Source organism: Orbicella franksi, chromosome 12, assembly GCF_964199315.1.
Source record: "Orbicella franksi chromosome 12, jaOrbFran1.1, whole genome shotgun sequence".
In the NCBI taxonomy this organism is placed as follows: domain Eukaryota; kingdom Metazoa; phylum Cnidaria; class Anthozoa; order Scleractinia; family Merulinidae; genus Orbicella; species Orbicella franksi.
This window is the reverse complement of record NC_138156.1, coordinates 6,109,724-6,128,395: the sequence shown is the minus strand read 5'-3', so window position 1 is coordinate 6,128,395 and position 18,672 is coordinate 6,109,724. Positions and strand designations below refer to the sequence as shown.

Genomic DNA, 18,672 nt, shown 5'->3' with positions numbered 1-18,672 from the left:
AGCGGGCAAGATGAATCAAATCCTGCGCTGTGATTGGCTACCCGAGCGGGCAAGATGGAGCTATCTTGCCCGCTCGGGACTACCCGCCATGTCCCGCAAGAAAAATTTTCCCGAAAGCCATATAATAAATCCTTTATTGACCAAGCTTGTTCGGCCAAGATGACTGGATATTGGCCTCGTTCTTTTTTTGCGTGTTTATGGACCTTGACTCCGTCTCGGTCCATAAACACGCAAAAAAAGAACTTGGCCAATATCCAGCCATCTTGACCTCACACTTGGTCAATAACCCATATATAATTCTATTTTTAGAACAAATTGCGCCATCGCCTGCGGCACACGCGCGTACATGCTGTGAGGATTTTTTGCGGATGTCGCGCGGGGGAAATGGCGTCCGAAATTCCCGAAAATTTTCATGTTTTTGGTCCACAACTCAACGCGTTTACGTCTGTTGGAATTTTGCTTAAGTATTTTCGTCGTAAGCTGCTCCAGTTTGAGTGAAGTAAGACAATGTCGAATTTAGGTATGTTCCGCTTTAAGCTTAGATATATATCGCTAACCAAGTTGTGTTCCGACGGATACTTCTTTTACATGAGCTGTACATTACTCCACTTTAAACTTCACATATGTTGAAGATTAACAGCTTTTCCATTACACAGCAAAAAACTAGCTCGATATATTCAGATATAGCAGAGCTTCAGGACTTCATAGTTTCCTAGCTCCTCTTGCACACGCTTACAAGGAATTTGCCAGTCTATAGCGACAGAAAAGTAAAACAAAATAATTGCTAGTTTGAGTTTCGCCTGAATTGTAAGCAACGCTTGATGTTTCATCAAGGCCCAGTAACTTTACGTCCGTGGATACTGCTCAGTTTTATTCGTGTAAAAATCCAGTAAATTCTCTGTTGTCGATGAATGAGAGCGCCCGCCGATGCGTGTTTTGTACAGTCAGTAAACATGACAAATCGTTCTTCCGCCGCACTTTCGTGTGAAAGCGTACATCGAACTCAAACAATAACTCTATAGTTTTTAAATATGTTTAATATTGATAAATGTTTGAGAACATATTAAAAGCTAAGCTGAAAATATGTGAATAAAGCAGAAATAATCAACAAAGTTACGATGACGCTTCCTTTAATCAACTTCGAATAACGATTTCGATTTTGTTGATCGAGTTATCAAAACTCCTTGTCTATTTTCATTTTCGCAGTGTAAAACTTCATTATGCTTATGGACCCTTATGTTGAGGAAACACACATGATGCTAGTAGCCTTTTTTGCGTTCGTGAAATTTGTTGAGCATCTCAGCACAAAAGATAATGAAAGGAATCTTTGTCAAGATTTGTTGACAATTGAAAACACCGACTCGGACTTGAAAGTGCACGAGCTGCACTATGCAAATGAGCTAATTGTACGCGTCAGACTTTCCTTTCAAAGACTTTTGCAAGCTCACCAACTAAGCAGAAACAATAAGAAACCATCAAAAAAGGTTTTGGTTATGATTAACCATTGTCTGAGAAACTCACAAATTAACTTGATACCAGAGTAGAGAGTTTTCTTGCTATATTCCTAAGTCAGAACAAACGCAAAAAAATACGCGTAAGCTTACAACTAGCGCAAGCAGATCTTATTATTCATTCCCAGCGCGGGATTGAAGTCTTGTTTTCGACACTAAAAAACCCACTTTTTCCATTAGCTCAAAGCATAAAACTACATGTAAGCGCCCTGGTTCGTATTCCCTGCCTTATTCCCTGCCATCACTGTGAAAAATACGCGAGATAATCTCTCAACTCTCACCATTTGATCATGCAACGTGACAACATCCACGCGAGAACCCCCAACATGTGCGTGAATCCTCGCGGATATATGACGTCAGGATGGCGCAATTTGTTCTAAAAATAGAAAAATTGTCCCATATCATAGGTGCGCGCGGATCCCAAGACTTACGGTCTCCGTCCCCGATTATGGCTCCTGGTGTCATATTACACCCCTCCCCTCCTCCAGAAAACTAAATATTTTGAAAGGGAGCCCAACATTTCAGCTTTCGAATCTAAGTTTCTAGCTTGATGAAAATTGCAAAAGCGTCTGTAAAATTCTCATGTCAATATATTTGCGCTATTCACTAATTTTACTTGAAATTATCTTTTTTTTTTCTGGAAAAGCCTTCACTACGTTTTTATTTAATTAGTGCACCTAGTTCTGGACCAGTTTCTCCTAAATGTGCAAAATGTTTGCTTTATAATGTTGCGTGAACTTTACTTATGACATAACGACGAAACCGCAAGAGATAATACAGGGAATTTCCCCTGGGTTGACCCTTTGAAATCGAAATCGAAACAGATTTACCTCGTGATGTTATGGCGGACCGACGTCGAGTTTATACCGTTGAACCTGAATATAACGGTCCTGTATTAAGCGGCCACCCACTATTAGCGGCCAGTTTTCAAAGTCCCGATTTTTCGTTCTTACAAACGCTGTATTTGTTACCTGTATTAGGCGGCCACCTCTATCAAGTGGCCGCGGCCACCCTGTAGCAGTCCCATGTTTGTCTTTCTTTGTTATTTTTACCTGTAGTAAGCGGCCACCCTGAATGTAACAACTATGAAATTGAACGTGCGACTATGAAATGACGGAATGATATATTTTGTTGTGAACTGCAAGTCATAGAAATACAGTGCTGTATACCGTAGAAGAGTAGAGGACAATTTATTGCACAGTACTTTTACACCATGTTACGTATATTGTACCGTTAAGTTACCAGTTGGCACTGAACCTTGTTTTAAGTATTGATCCCTTGAAAGAGCGTTGATTGTCCTATTGTTTTCTTGCATAGAGTGTTTTTGTAGATACGCCAATAAAATTGACATTAGACCACGCCCAGTGAGTATTCTTAGTGATCCTGTATTAAGGTAGTTCTATATAGTTTTTTTGGCGCGCGAGGCATGGGTGCGAATGGCGCGAGCGCGCGAGTATTTAAAAGAAAAGTAAAAAACAAAAATAAACATGGCGGCGAGACTTTTATCGCGAGTCGCGTTCCACTTACCGCTATCCTTTTTGACCAGAACAAGTGTTCATCAAAAAACGCCTAGAAATGTGTTTAAAAATACCCTTCTTTCGTGTTCTCCTGACGTGGTTAAACTGAGAAGCCAATTCGCAGCACTTATATTATCGCGCCGACATCAGAGAGAGAAGACGGTGGTGATCGTACGCGAAGGAAGTCACAGAGTGGTCACGGTGTTCTTTTTATGGTCGGAGGCTTCGCTTTGAGTTCCCTGGGAAACACCGAAAACAGCTGAAGAGTCTGCAAAGGCGCAACTGACACCGGAAACAAAACCACCATTGCGTGACGAGAAGGGTCGATTCTCAAGAAAGAAACCCGCTCAAAGTGGAAACACCGCAGACAGGACTCGTGGGATAAAGGAGTGGAAGGCAAAGAGGAAATTGGAGTTTCAAGGAATGGTCGGAGATTGGTCCCCACCGAAGAAAAGAGAAACCCGTTTAAGTCAGGTGTGGTTTAAATCTTGTTTTCGCTATACGTGGCACCAAGCAATTCCCTAAAAGTTTTAAGACAAGTGCTTCATCAAGACTTTCTTTGCTCTGAAATAGTGCTCAATTTGAACTTTTGTATTATACCACAGGTAGCTCATAGCAAATTGTCAACATGATTATACCTGAACATTCTGACATTTCATTTTAAAATTTCAACATTTTTTGTTACAGTTACAACCTAATAATTACCATTAAAACGTATAAGTTTTAAATTTTTATCAGAAACAAACAAAGAAGGAAAATTGCATTCCACATGGAAGTAGAATTATGGACTTGGATGTTTTGAGAAGTTCATTGAAATGTTGTCAATACTGTAAAGCAGGTGAGAAGAAACATTTTTCTGCCTAAAGAAAATCAACACTAAAGAAAAGTCAAAATGAATTCTCAGTTTTATGGCAAGTACACACAGCTTTAAGGCTATAAAATTAACAGGTTTCCAAAAAAGAATTATGAGGTTGATTATACATGTATATCTTCAATACATTACAAAACGTCTCATATGCAATCAGCCATAAAAAACCTGGGGTTGGTCCCTAAATTTTTGGGCAAGTTCCCTATAACAAGCGTCACACATTTGTTTGTCTATTGCGAGCAACAAAAATGTTTTTAATAAATTTGGAACAAACAAGCAGTTGTAAATTTGCCACAGACCACAAATTGCATTCATTGCATTTTGAAATGTTGTTAGTTTTTGTGAAAATTTACTTGTGCTCATTTATTCCAAATTAAAGGAGAAAACACACTGCCAGAATAAAGTATCAGATCTTCCTGAGTATCAATATATTCACTTTATTTTCAGCCAATTTGTCATTGTGGAACATAACAGCAGAAAAAAAATGTGGGTTAGCCTCAGTGTTCTCAGTTACCTGTGCAGTGTGTGGTACAGAGAATGTTGTCAAGACCTCCAGTGAGCACAGGAGTGGTCAAAGAGGTCCACTCAGTCAGGATGTTAATTCAAGAGCTGTTCTTGGGTGTCTACATACAGGAATCGGTGAAACTCACCTAAATAATTTACTGTGTGCATTAAATATTCCCTCTATGAATCCAGTAACTTTCAAGAGTAGAAAAAACGAGATTGGGCATGCAGTGGAGCAAGTAACAAAGAAAAGTTGCAAAACTGCAATGTCAGAAGAAAGAAATGCTGCCATCAAAAAGGGTGTAAAAGCAGATGACCAAGGCTGCATCAATATCCCCTGCTCATATGACATGGGTAGGCAAAAACGGGGAAAGGGGCATAACTCTTCAACCGGTCATGCTGCAGTCATGGGTTTAACTTATGGGAAGGTAATGGATTACACTACAAGAACAAAATCCTGCAGGGTTTGCACAAATGCTAAAAAAACTGGAAAACAAGCCAAGCAACACAATTGCCAACTCAATCATACAGCATCATCAAAAGCAATGGAGCCTATGGCAGCAGTCCATTTGTTCACTGAAAGCCTAAATTCTAATGTCAAACTATCTGTTTATGTCAGGGATGAAGACTCCGAGACTTCCGAGTGGCCTGTGGCATCTCGCAAGTAAACCTTGGATATCAGTACATTAGCCAAACACTTGAGAGCCTCAACATTGAACCTGGTATACACTGTATCAGCTACATTGAAAGGATGGATCACAAGGCTACCCAAGGCAAGCTAAGAAAAAACAGCATTAATTTCAAATGCCGAAGAGCTCAACTACATAAGCAGAAGTTAAATCTTGATGGTAAAAAACAAGTTAAGGAAGGAAACACATACCAAAGTGGAATAGGACTTAACCTGGATCCAAACAATTCTGCCAAACTGATCCAAGAATTTGACATCATCAATTTGAAAATTTCAAGTGAGGAGCTGAAAAACTTTGAAACATGCATTCCTGAATTAACGATCAGACCAGTGGCGGAGAAATTTCCCTATGACAGAAACACTGTTTACAATTTCATCATTTACGATATTGAAACAAACACGTCTGGAAAAACCGCAGAAATATGCCAACTTTCAGCAGTTGATCAATCAGGTTTGCACTGTTTCAATGACTATATATTACCTTTGAGGGATGTAGATATTTATGCTACAAGGGTAAATGGTTTAAGTGTCCGAACAGTCAGAGGCGTCAGGACCCTGTTCAAAAACAATCAACCCGTCGAAACTGTGTCACTTGGAAAGTCACTCGAAAATTTTCTAACCTACTTGGAGAAAACTGTCAGACGTGTGAAAGGCGATAATAATATTTATACTGTTTTAATTGGGCACAACTCTCAGGTTTTCGATAATCCAACTCTTCTTCGTCAAGGTGGACATCAACTTTGTGAAAAGCTTTCCTGTCTTAACGTTTTCTTTTCTGACACTCTCCCTGTGATGAAGAACTTGGTCAAACGTAAACATCCCTCTCTGGTCTTACCGGATGGTTCCACAGTTAAATTAAATCAACAATCCATTTATCAGACACTTTTCCACGAGCCTTTCCCCGCACACGATGCAATGGAGGATGTTAGAGCTTTAAGAAGAATAGTCTTCGACTCCCGTTTGAACATTTCAGAGGACATGTTGACAGAGAACATGTCAACAACACAGTACGCAGAAAACGACATGAAATACCTTGATCGTCGCTACGAACTCCTGCAGACGTTCCGAGGAACGCTTTATCATCCAACAAACGCGGAATTCCCCATCAAGCAACAGATGGCTGAAAAAATAGCCGGAAGTGGCATTTCATATCGAGATCTTAAGAATGTTTTCGAGAAGTTCGGAGCAAAAGGGCTTGTTGGCGTATTGTCTCTGCCTCCATCTTCAGCAACTAGCAAGGCCCCGCGAGTGACAAAAACAACCTGTATTCTAGCCAAGATCGTTGAGCACTTCAAAGCAGTGGAGGAAACCACAAGTTAAAACGCATTTCCATAAGTATTACAACACTTATTAGGTATACTTTTCGCCGTAGTGGGGAAAAATAAGCTTCTACATCTCCACTAATTTTTAACTAGCACGTGCGAAGGAAGCGAAACGTGCGCATGCGCAGTACCGTAACTTGAAGAATTTCTATTTTGATGACGTCACGAAAACACAGGGGTCTTTGGGTGATCTAAAACGCATATTAAGCGCGTTCCAGGCGGTGAATTTTTTTGAAAATTGGCACATGGATAGGATTTTTCTTTTTCTCGCTGTTAAGCAAAAATCATCAAATTTTATACATACATTAATGTAATATGCGTCAAAAACGAAAATTGCGAATTCCTACGAAAATTATGCACAGATTTTCTTGTAGCTTTGTTAGTCGAAACTCCTTGTGTGTTAACTGTGTTTCCCCCAAAACAAAGAAAATTTACCGTGTAGAAACCTAGAAACACCGTCTAGAAGTCAGGTAAGTTAAAAAAACAAGCCAAGCATTTCTATCAGTAGTTGCCATAGCAACAACATTTAGGTTCTGAAAGTGTCTTCCATATGTAGCCTAAGGCTGTAGGTTTTTTATTATTGACCTTCTACCGAGTGCTATGTTGTAAACATTTGCCAAGGGAGAAATTGCTTATGCATATTTAATATCCAAAGCTTTGTGAAATACTATATAGAGCCACCTTAAGCGGCCACTTGTATTAAGCGACGAGTACATCAAGTCCCGAGGGTGGCCGTTATAGGTTCGACTGTATTCTAAAGGGAAGCCCGACATTTCAGCTTTCGAATTTAAGTTTCAGTATATTGTTAGCTTGAGGAAAATTGCAAAAGCGTTTGTTTTGTTCAGGTGAGGAGGATTCTCATGTCAATATATTTGCCCTATTCACTAATTTTACTTGAAATTGCTTTTTTTTTTTCTGGAAAACCAGAGGTCAGGAACTTTCACTAGGTTTTTATTTAGCGCAGCTAGTTATTTTCGACCAGTTTCTCCTAAATGTGCGAAATGTCTGCTTTATAACGTTGCGTGAACTTTACTTATGATAATGCAGGGAATTTCCCCTGGGTTGACCTTTTGGAATCGAAATCGAAACAGATTTACCTCGTGATGTTATGGCGGACCGAAGTAGAGTTTACATTTCCGGTCCTATACAAAGAACGGTTTGAACAGTTTTCTTCCATTACTACGGTAATCTTGATTTAATTCTTGGATTGTTTCACCGCTGAGCCAGTCGTGCACATAATCTAGATCTCGACGGGTAAGGAAGGAATTATTAATTGTTCTGATTCTGTTCGATCCTGTTTAGCTGTAACACTATCGTCCTGTTTTCTCGATGCAAAGGTTCACTTTAAAGATATCGCCAATCTTTGTGCCAGTGTAACTTCGACAGATCTTCAGGTAACTCAACTTCACCAATTTATTCTTTTCACTCCAGAATCTTGCGCATTCATTAAGTAAGATGCTGAAAATACTGGTGCACATACGGAGGTGCTAAGGAACTGCCTGACGCAATCTTGAGACCTAGAGGGTTTGTCTGGATATGGCTTAAATGATAGGTGAGAATAAGTCAAAATGTTAACTTTTAGTTAAGAAATGACGCGTTTTTCACTGATAGCGAAGAATTTAGTGTTATTATTGCGTTCGACAGAGCGCAGTCCTAATGCTAGCTTCTTTCCGGCAGGCGTTCAGCTGGTTGGGGCGCAGCGCGAAAAACATAGCGCGAAAAAATAACAAAAAAAAGCGCGGCGAGAGGAAGCTCTTACCTTATTTTTTTGCGCTCCGTTTTTTGCGCTGCGCCTCAACTAACTGAACGCTTGGAAGAGCCTATCCTAATGAGGACTGATGTGAAATTTTTTGGGACAAGGCATGGATAGATGGATGGAATTGGCCACCCCGCAGAATGCAGCAGGGGCGAAAACAAACTATGTCATCGCAAAGCACTTGCTTACGATGGCAGTGGGTTTTGTGCCGTGCAAATCGAAGCAAACGTGGCCTGTTTCGTCGGAGATGACGTATTTTTGTGACATGGCTAGGACAATTATTTATTTTACATGTTCACGAACACGACTTTGAATCGCCTTGCTTTGGGATGTTAACCGTGGGAACAACTATATTTCATTGGCTGTATTTCGATCGCATTTGGTGATTAGTTCCATTCGCGACAGATAGCTCAGTCTTTATCCGGTGGAATATTGTTTGGAATCGGTGGAAAAGTACTCTGAAGGCGTTGACGATACTGCGAGCATGCTATCCCAAATGTTGGCTTATATTTGTGCTTCCAACTTAGAATGATGTACGTAAAAATATACTGTTACAAATTAGCTCTTACTCTTAAACATTACCAGTTAATGTGGAAATATTTAGTTCGAAATTTGAAGACTAATAAAAATATTTTTGTGAGTCTACGCAACGTGGCGCCCTCACGTAACGTATCAACAAATCGAAGTTTATACGGCCCGGGGGACCTCTTCACTAGCACGGACTTTGGGAATATGATATATCTGTCTGTAAAACTTCGGTTGTTCATGAAAAAAATGTTGATTTTAGCAACAGAAAGAGGTTTAAAGTCAGCTAAAGAAATCATTCAAGGTTTATACATTAAAGTGACGACGTCGAACGCACTTTGATTTAATACTACTAGTTCTAATCATTTTGAACTTGAGAAATGCGTCATGACGACTCTGAATCCCGGGGGGTGTACTCCAAGAAAAATTGGGTGGGAGTGTGCGGCCCGCTTCCCAAAACCCTTACCCTATTTACTACTGAAATCTGCGATATTCCTACCGTATTTATGACCTGACCAAAAATTCGAAGCCCTATTTATGACCTGATCCTTAAATTAAAACCCTGTTTCAGACCTGCGTTATGATTAGTTCCCTAGTTCAGACCAATGTTAAATTACCGTAGACATAATTTGTGAAGGGTTTTTGTTGATTTTCTTTTTTACCCTATTTGTGACCAAAATGGCCAAAATCAGCTAAAATCGATACCCTATTTATGACCAAAACGGCTGAAAAACCATATCCTTTGGGGCCGCACATACCTATATAGCTCATATAAGGGAATACCCCCCCCCCGCCCCGCCCTGGGCTCTGAATTGTCGTTCGCTTTTATCATTACCTTCTACCGTACTCTAATAGCTGAGAAATAGGCGAAAAAAATTGTTTCCAGCACCCTCATCCAAGCTCTCTCAGACCTAATAACTGTTTTCAACAATCCACAACTTTTCATAACCTCAATGACCGCCAAAACCTCCTACAGATACTTAAAGCAATCTTAAACTACCTATCACATTCAAAATGCCCCGAAACTTTCTTTAATCGTCTAATGGACATCGACTAGCTCTCGCGTGACATGGCAATGCACACATAATTAGTATTGAAATTGTAAGTCTAAGTATAAGCCCATGTTTTTGATGATTCAATGGTCGAATAATCTTGTGTGCATCAAGCTTGGCTTCAGATGTGAGACTACTATTCGACTGGTGGACATACAATCTTAAGTCGTCCTGAAATCGCATCTGTGAAACATTTCGGCTCAACAGAAACAATTCGCATGCCGTGAATTGTTTTTGAAAGTTGCCGGGGTTTTTTTTTCGTGAAAGCCAATTTGTCCTTCAACTCATAAAGAATTCATCAAAGAACAAGGAAGTTATATTCCTTTTGATAAACCCCCTTCCCCTGCCTCTCCTGCCTCTGCTCCCCCCCCCCAGTTCACAAGGCTAATCGGAGACCGAAGTAAAACTTTAAAGCCTTATTTCTCAGCCAAAACAAATAGGTCACCAATATTTCAAGCACGATCATATCTCCACAACGTTTTTACCGAATTTTGTCAAATTTTCAAGATTGGTAGACAACACAATTATCAAGATCGTAAATTAATAAAATGTTCATTCTATGAAATGTTTTAACTGTCATTCAGTGAATACAATTAATATTAGTTAATATTAGTAAACTTTTTCCCATTTATGAGAAAAAACAACAACTCAAAACACTGTTTTTTCAGAGGTTTGTTCCCTTGACAACTTGCTTATGGACCGGACAGGATGAACTCAATTCCACGCTTCTCGAACCATTCACTGATCCGTTATCGTGTTCATAATGAACCACATTTTTAATACTTAGGGGCTAGTTATTCATTAGCTATTGTCATGTGGCCTCGAAAAGCTCATTTATGTAGATGCGTACGAAAACCCTTAATTGTTAGCCGCCAGTTGTTTACCGGAAGACAACCCAGAATAAAAGTGAGATATCAAAGCTGGAATAATTTGGCCACGAGAGTGGCGATTTATTGACTAAAATAACTTTAGTGACAGCTTAATTACCAAAAACTCGACGGATCGTTAGCGCGGGTGGGCGTGAAAACAGGTCCAGCCGTAAGCAAGAGTAAAGGCCAGTGACTGGTGAAGGCGGAATGACTGGGGATGGAGGTGGGAAAATTCTCTGATGTGTACTCCTCGAAGGTTACGAAGAATGAGGGCGAACGCATGTCTTACACTCTCCTTGTATGATGGGAATAAACCGCGGAATTAAAGATATTCAATTTGATTATAGATGAACGGATATATGCCGCATTCCAGCCTTCAGAACGGCCACATGGCAATTACGATAAGATAATACTAAAATGATTACTATACTAAAATGTTTATTAAACTAATGTCGGCCTCTACATAAATGACATTATGGCGGTGTCCATAATCTCGTGTTTTTTTGAAGTGAGTCTACGAAGTCCTTTAATTTGATACCAAAACTGTCTCACAGAGTTGTTTTAGAAAAAAACTCAAATTTAAGGTATAAGATCACCTTTATTACTTATTAGTGAGTTTGAAAAAATATTACCTAGAAACAAGGGCTTAAATCTAAAGTTGTGTGTTCCTGTGATTTTAACAGACCCATCCACAAAGTAAGGCAGGTTGTAAACACTCCCAGCATTCATGGCGAGGAGTTCAATCAAGGCTGCGAGTGAGACTGACGTCACGCCACCTGCTGAAGAAACACTGGATTTTGATGACGACACTTTAAGAGGTGAGGAGAAATGTCTAAAGAAGATTGACTGAATGAAATTTTACAAACATTTCTAAGGGATATACATTTCACTTCAACGTTTATGCTGTTACGTAATTACTGTTCGTTATCCAAGTTGTTAATTTTGGAAAACATTTTAAATATATAATCCTATTCTACCTGAATTGGGATCTTGACAGAAAGTATCCATGCTTTTACGTAGCTGTGTTTATATTTGTTTTTATGTTAATTGAATTTTCCTGCTTTTTTTATTGGAAATGTCCAGCTTTCTGGTAGTAACATTAAAATTTTTGTTCAGTTTAGAATCCCTTCGTTAACCTTAAGTACTTTTACATGTCAACAATATTTAAATCAATTCTGTTTCATTAGCAATAGCAGAGGTTTACAAGAATGAAGGCAATGATGAATACAGAAAGAAAGATTTCAGCAACGCAGTTTACTTCTACACAGAGAGGCTTAACGTGAACTGTAAGGATAAAGAATTGAAGGCCAAACTGTACTGTAACAGGGCGATTGCACATTATTACTTAGGTGAGAATTTTTAACTTTCTCGGAATTTTTTTGTGCGCCGTTAACTGCATCCGGAAAGTTTTATCACACTTGAGTCTAAATTTCTCTCTCAATGTCGTAAAAAGGGGGTTCTTAAAGAGTTCTTAAAACGTTCTTAGAGAGAGGAGAGTTAAAATGTTATATTGTAAACATTTGTTAACATCTAAATGTATGAAAACTTTTTTCTGTAGGTATGACGTCACTTCTACATATATAAAAACAATTGTCTTCAGATATGACGCAACCAAACAGTAAGAATTAGCTGGGTGCTTTTAGCCAATCAGAATGGAGACAGTGACACCAGTGTAATCGGCTGTTATACAATGATCTAAGTCAACTTTTTTTCCACAGGTGATTATCATGATTCACTTAATGATGCAAGGAAGGCCACTGAATTGCAACCAAACTATTTGAAGGCAATTATACGAGGTATGATTTCTTTGAAAAAGTGTAATAATCTTTCTCTTCTGGACAATTTGCTCTAGTCACTACGACATGTTCACGACGGTGTATGCAAGATAGAGAATATCACTTACTGTTGCTCAAGAATTAAACGTTTCCGGGTTTATTTAACCAGATTAAAAGCTCCAATCTAGTCTAATAAACCCGAGCACGTGAATTTCTATTGAGTGGAGCTCAATTCTGCGTTAAAGCTGGCAATGTCTGCCTGAAATAAACCTTAACCAGGGCGCACCGATATCCACCATGGTGTTTCAATTGTCCAATCTCGAAAAAGGACTTGATGTTGTCCAACATCTCAGGACGTCCCAGGACCCGTGAAAAGTTCGCAAAACTTTGAAGAAAGATCCATTGCGTCTGAAATCTGAATCCAGATCACGCATGTGCACAACCACCCCACAGCGTTTCAAAAGGCACATCAGAGTACGCACTGTATCCTGGTAGGCTTGGAACATATCAATGTGCCAGTAAATGTTTCTTTCGTTATTATTTACTGCTAGGAGCGAGTGCCTGTGTTGAGCTGAATCAGTTTGAAGAAGCCATCACTTGGTGTGATAAGGGACTAGCAGTATCCTTTTTTACCTCGTGTCATCAATAAACTGACAAAATAAAAGAACTGCTCGTAGATGTTCTCTTTTTGTTTCTGCATTGACATCATCTTTTCATAAAAAGTCATTTCACAAAAAAGCGAGCTATTACTAGTTTTCCAGGTCATAATCATTTTGGCTTATTTTTTCACAAAGAGAAAGGAGGCTGTTCAAAGGGAGGAAAGGGGGTTGTGAAAGTGAGTGTAAAAGAGAGATGGGATCCTAAAATAATTGTCAAAGTTTATCTCCAGAATTGAACAGTAATTGCTCCTAACCTAGAATCCAAAGGAAATTGTCCTACTGTAATTAGGATTGTGGTTTGTAATCAATTTTCACAGGCAGAAAAGAGTAACATTTTTAAATGAAGCACAATCTCAAGGACCCTCAAATGCTGGTATCTCAGCGTACAAAGTAATGTCTTATCTCTTGTCAGACTAATTGATCAGAATAAGATGCCGACATGCATGACATGTTATATATCTTAATTTCAAGAAGATTGACAAAGAGAACCGAAATTTGCTGGAAATAAGGATTAAGGCTGTGAAAGAACAAAACAAACTACAAGAATCAAGCAGAGACAAGGTCAAAGGTCATTCAGAAACTCAAACTGTAATAGACACGGTGAGTTTAATGGTCGTTGTATGAGACTATTCAAAGTGTTATGATTGATTGGGTAAAACCTATCAACCCAACGATGGTGAAATAAATCCTTCAGCATGACCCGAGGGTCACCTTTCTTTGAGGAAAACGTAGGGTTAGTTCTACCTTGTGCAGGAAACCTGCAGACTGAGTCAATCGCATAACAGCATGGGAGCAGAAGGTTATATACAGTTGTGAATTAACAGAGACAGATTCCTCTAAGATTGAAACTGTGTAACACCGTAATCACGCGGGTGAATTCCATCTTCCTGTAGATGCTGCTATCTTGCCCTGTGTTTTGTTAGACATCATAATAACCAGAAATCCTACATAAGAAACCGTACACGATCATGCTTCCTCATCGCAGACTGGCAAATTATACATGATTTATCTGACAGAAAAATGTAGAAATGTTTCACGTTACAAAGAAATAGGCATAGGCGTAGGCATAAAGGAAAAAACATTGAATTGTTTCAACCAGATTTCAACAAACTTCCTTTTCAGGCCAAGAAAGCGAGAAACAAGGAAAGTGAAGGACTTAAATACGCTCTTCTTGGCACTATGTTTTCCGCTCGAGGCGAATTCAAAAAGGCTATAGAGTACCACAAACTCTACCTTTCTATTACTAAAGAACGGGGAGACAAGGAGGCAGAACGAATAGCTTATAGCAGTCTTGGCATTGCGTTCTACAAGCTTGGTGATTTCAAAAAAGCCCTGCACTACCACAACCTACATCTTGGAATGGCCAAGGAAGCCGGAAACAAGGTTGAGGAAGGGAGCGCGTATTGCAATCTTGGTCATGCTTTCCTTGGACTTAGCGATTTCCAAAAAGCTAAAGAATACCACAACCTTGATCTTGCTATTGCTAAAGAAATAGGAAGCAAGGCTGCGGAAGCACGCGCGTATGGAAATCTTGGCAATGCATTTTATGGCTTTGGTGATTTCAGAAAAGGTATCGAATACCAGCACCTACGTCTTGCTATTGTCAAAGAACTCGGAAATAAGGCTTGGGAAGGAGATGCGTACGGGGATCTCGGTATCGGTTTTTTCAATCTCGGAGATTTTGAAAAAGTCATGGAATACTATACTCGCCATCTCAGTATTTCCAGAGAGGTGAGAGACAAGGACATGGAGGGACGTGCCTGCCACAACCTTGGCAATGCTTATTACCATCTTGGGAACCTAAGAAAATCCATTGAATACTACAGTCTGCGTCTTCGTATTGCTAAAGAACTAGGAAACAAATATGATGAAGGATCGGCATATGGCGCTCTTGGTAGTGCTTTTTACAAGCTCGGTGACTTCAAAAAAGCTATAGACAACTTTCTTCTAAATCTTAGTACTGCCGAAGAGTCAGGAAACAAAGCTGTGAATGGACTAATGCATTGCAACCTTGGCAATGCATTTTTCAGTCTCGGTGATTATAAGAAAGCCAAAGAACACCACAGGGTTGACCTTGCCATCAGCAAAGAAATGCGAGACAGGGCTGGGGAAGGACGTGCCTATGGCAACCTTGCCAATGATTTTTCCGGACTCGGTGATTTAGACATGGCCGTCAAATACCACAAGCAGCATCTTAGTGTTGCCAAAGAGGTTGGTGATAAGACCGGACAGGGACGCGCACACGACAATCTTGGTACTGTTTACCAAAGGCGCCACATGTTCAAGGAAGCCATCGAACACCACAAGCTAGCTCTTGGTCTTGCTAAAGAAGTCGGAGAGAAGGCTGCAGAAGGACGTGCCACTGGCAATCTTGGAGGAGCTTTTGAAGGGCTAGGCGAGTCAGACAAAGCCATAAGCTACTACAAGGTCTTACTTGGTATTGCTAAAGAAGTGGGAGACAAGGATATGGAAGGTCATGCTTATCAAGTACTAGGTAACAGCCATGAGTCCCTGGGTCATTTATCTGAAGCACAAGAATGTTACCAATCTAGTGTAAGATTGTACAATGATGTGAGAAGTCTTCTCCGGTCGAAAGACGAGTGGAAAATCAACTTTCGACATAAAAATCATTTTGCTTACAATGCCTTATGGCGAATTCTTTTGAAAGAGGATAAGATTGTTGAAGCTTTGTTTGCTGCTGAAGAGGGACGAGCCCAAGCTCTAACTGATCTTATGGAATCTCAGTATAGCGTTCCCGCAAGTCAGTCCGGATCACGAGGACAAGATACGACGGATTTTGAAATGCTGAAGTGCATTCCTTCAAGCACAAGTTTTCAGGCTCTTGACAAAGACACGATCACCAGTTGGGTCATCGTAGAGGGAAAACCCGAGGCTGTTGGACGAAAAGTATTCGCTCATGATGCTACTACCTTTTTTCGGGTCTTGGTACGAATTGCCTATAACAGCATTGGTGTTCGCGCTGGTGTGAGTTGCGAGGACCGATCCATGGATGCGTTAAGAGAAGATGCCTTCCCTGACGAGACATCACAACCCACGTCTACACCACAAGAGAGTAGTTTGAACACCTTGTATAACATCATAATCAGGCCCATTTCCAACCTGCTTCAAGGTAGTGAACTAATCATCGCCCCGGATGGTCCACTGTGGCTAGCTCCTTATGCCGCATTCACGGACACTGATTCCAAGTACCTCTGTGAATCGTTTCGAATCCGACTGATTCCCTCGCTGACGAGTTTGAAAATGATTGCTGATTGTCCTGAAGAATACCACTGCAGGAGTGGTGCATTACTGGTGGGAGATCCGTGGTTGGTAGAAGTTACCAACAGCAAGGGTCAGAAACTCCTAGAACAGCTCACGTTTGCCAAAATGGAAGCGGAAATGATCGGGAAGATTCTCAATGTAGTACCACTAATTGGAAAAAAGGCTACAAAAGCTGAAGTGCTACGACGACTGAGTTCGGTTGCTCTTGTACACGTTGCAGCGCATGGCCGCGAGGAAACTGGTGAAATAGCCCTAACTCCCGACCCGAAGCGAGCATCCCGAATCCCCACAGAGGAAGATTATATTTTGACAATCGCAGATGTGCTGAGTGTTCAAATGCGAGCAAGACTGGTCGTGCTTAGTTGTTGTCACAGTGGCCGAGGAGAGATCAAAGCTGAAGGCGTGGTCGGTATTGCACGTGCCTTTATGGGTGCTGGTGCTCGTTCTGTTCTGGTCTCACTCTGGGCGATCGATGACGAGGCCACGCTGGAGTTTATGAGAAGTTTCTACCGTCATCTTGTGGAAGGGAGAAGTGCAAGCGAGTCCCTGAACCTGGCCATGAAAAGCCTCAGAGAATCAGACAAGTACAGCGATGTGAAATACTGGGCGCCTTTTGTACTGATTGGTGATGACGTCACTCTAGAATTTGGTGCAAAGAAATGAAACCCACATCGTAAGTGGAAACTGTCTAATTGACCTACAAGTTGTCTGTTACTTATTTTTGTGTAGGGAAAGGACGTTTCTGTCCAGTTCATTGAGAAAAAACCGTAACTGGCGTTTTATAAACAAAGTTAAGACCCAATAATTTTTGTGTCGCCATTTTGAGCAGTTCAATGTGTACGGTGATTATATAACGTTTTGTGAAAGAGTTTTGTAGACTGCTTGTGTAATACAGCAAAGTCGCTTTAGTTTAACCACGTGATGATGTATAATTCCCCATCTATATTGGAAATTTGATTAATTCATTTGACTGCGTTTCCGTTTTGCATAAAGTATAGTAACGGGACAGAGCCAAACCATATTTAGTTACTTGAAAAAAAAATTAGTCTTAAACAGTTTCTTAAATGATAGCTCAAAATTGCTTTTGTCTAGCCTTAATTCAACGAAGGTTGTAATCGATTATAAGATAAAGGGATTGAATGTTAATTGATTTGTCTTTGTAAGGTCCAAGAAGTTAGATAGTCGTTTAGACCAAGAGCGGCCGCCCTCTTTACCTTACCTCCCACAAGCAAGTAGAAATTTATTACTTATGAAAAGGCAACGGATAAACCGATAAGCAATTTCAACCGAGCTTTCCCTTCGCCTAGCTTTCCCTATTGGTCACGTAATCTAATACCTTTTAATATGTAAATACATTTTATCCAGATAACCTCCAGTTGACATCATCGACGATACAGATTCGTGCTGTCATGGTTACTTGTTCTTGATCAATTTTTTAGATGAGATGAAATTAATTATGACAATACGGAACATGTGAGCATTACCCAACTCATTATGTGCCTTGTTGGTGTCCAATTCATCATTTAGGCAAAATTTAAATAAATGAGTTTTAGTACTGGGAGTAAGGTTATATTTTGGTCCTTTTTGATTATTAAACCCGGGGGGACTCCCATATCAAAAGAACGGGGGTGCTCGTGGGAAATTTTGAAAAGTGCCCCCTAAGAGGTGCGTGGCTTGAAATATTTTTCACTTCTAAGAAGTACCAATTCCAAAACAACACATTATCTCCTGTCTTTTTCCTTCAGCTCAATGCCCCGTAGAGATATTGAAAAAGTTCCCGCTGTGGACCTTTTGAGGCTGAAAGTCCTAAGAGGTACCAAAACCGAGGGGTTTTTTTATACTTAAAAGGTACGACGAGCACCCCCGTCCTTTTTATATGGGAGTCGGCCCCCCCACCCCCCCCACCCCCTCCTTCCCGGGTTATTAACACACGACCTCAGGCCTTTCGATTCTGTCCAAACTTACACATTTTCTAAAATTTCTTCGTCAGGTTATTCCCATGAGAGACTTAGAAAGAAAACAAGACAACATAAATAGAAAGAAAGAAATAGAAAGAAACCAAGACCAAAAATAAAAATTTGGCAGAAGTCCTCGGTGCCATGTAAGAATTTAGGTACATCGAGCGTGGGCTATTCGGAAGGGCTTCTGTTGACAAACCCAACGCAACCCTCATTTTTCCTGTTTCATCGGGGACCTTGAGCAAGCGGTACCGGCAAAGAGAAAGCTGCTAATCAAAGTTTTAATTAGCGGTTTGGAAGCTCTGTGCAAGCGTTTTATATCTTTTACATTTCTCGGTCGTCCTGTACAAAACTACAGTCGAACCTCTACTACCGGCCACCTCCCC

At 40.3% G+C, this 18,672-nt stretch overlaps 2 protein-coding genes across 2 annotated transcripts; both read left to right on the top strand.

The window, feature by feature from the left end:
* Nucleotides 1–1,995: 1,995 nt before the first annotated feature.
* Nucleotides 1,996–6,529, top strand: LOC145463506 (uncharacterized). The gene is made up of 2 exons (XM_081447257.1): nt 1,996–4,299; nt 4,609–6,529. The coding sequence occupies exon 2, from the start codon at nt 5,152–5,154 to the stop codon at nt 6,406–6,408; it is 1,257 nt and encodes a 418-aa protein (XP_081303383.1). The 5' UTR covers nt 1,996–4,299; nt 4,609–5,151; the 3' UTR covers nt 6,409–6,529.
* Nucleotides 6,530–11,292: 4,763 nt separating this feature from the next.
* On the top strand, nt 11,293–18,364 carry LOC145463253 (uncharacterized). Its single transcript, XM_081446990.1, has 6 exons — nt 11,293–11,430; nt 11,800–11,961; nt 12,331–12,408; nt 12,939–13,006; nt 13,521–13,646; nt 14,169–18,364. The coding sequence occupies exons 1-6, from the start codon at nt 11,340–11,342 to the stop codon at nt 16,989–16,991; spliced, it is 3,348 nt and encodes a 1,115-aa protein (XP_081303116.1). The 5' UTR covers nt 11,293–11,339; the 3' UTR covers nt 16,992–18,364.
* Nucleotides 18,365–18,672: the final 308 nt, after the last annotated feature.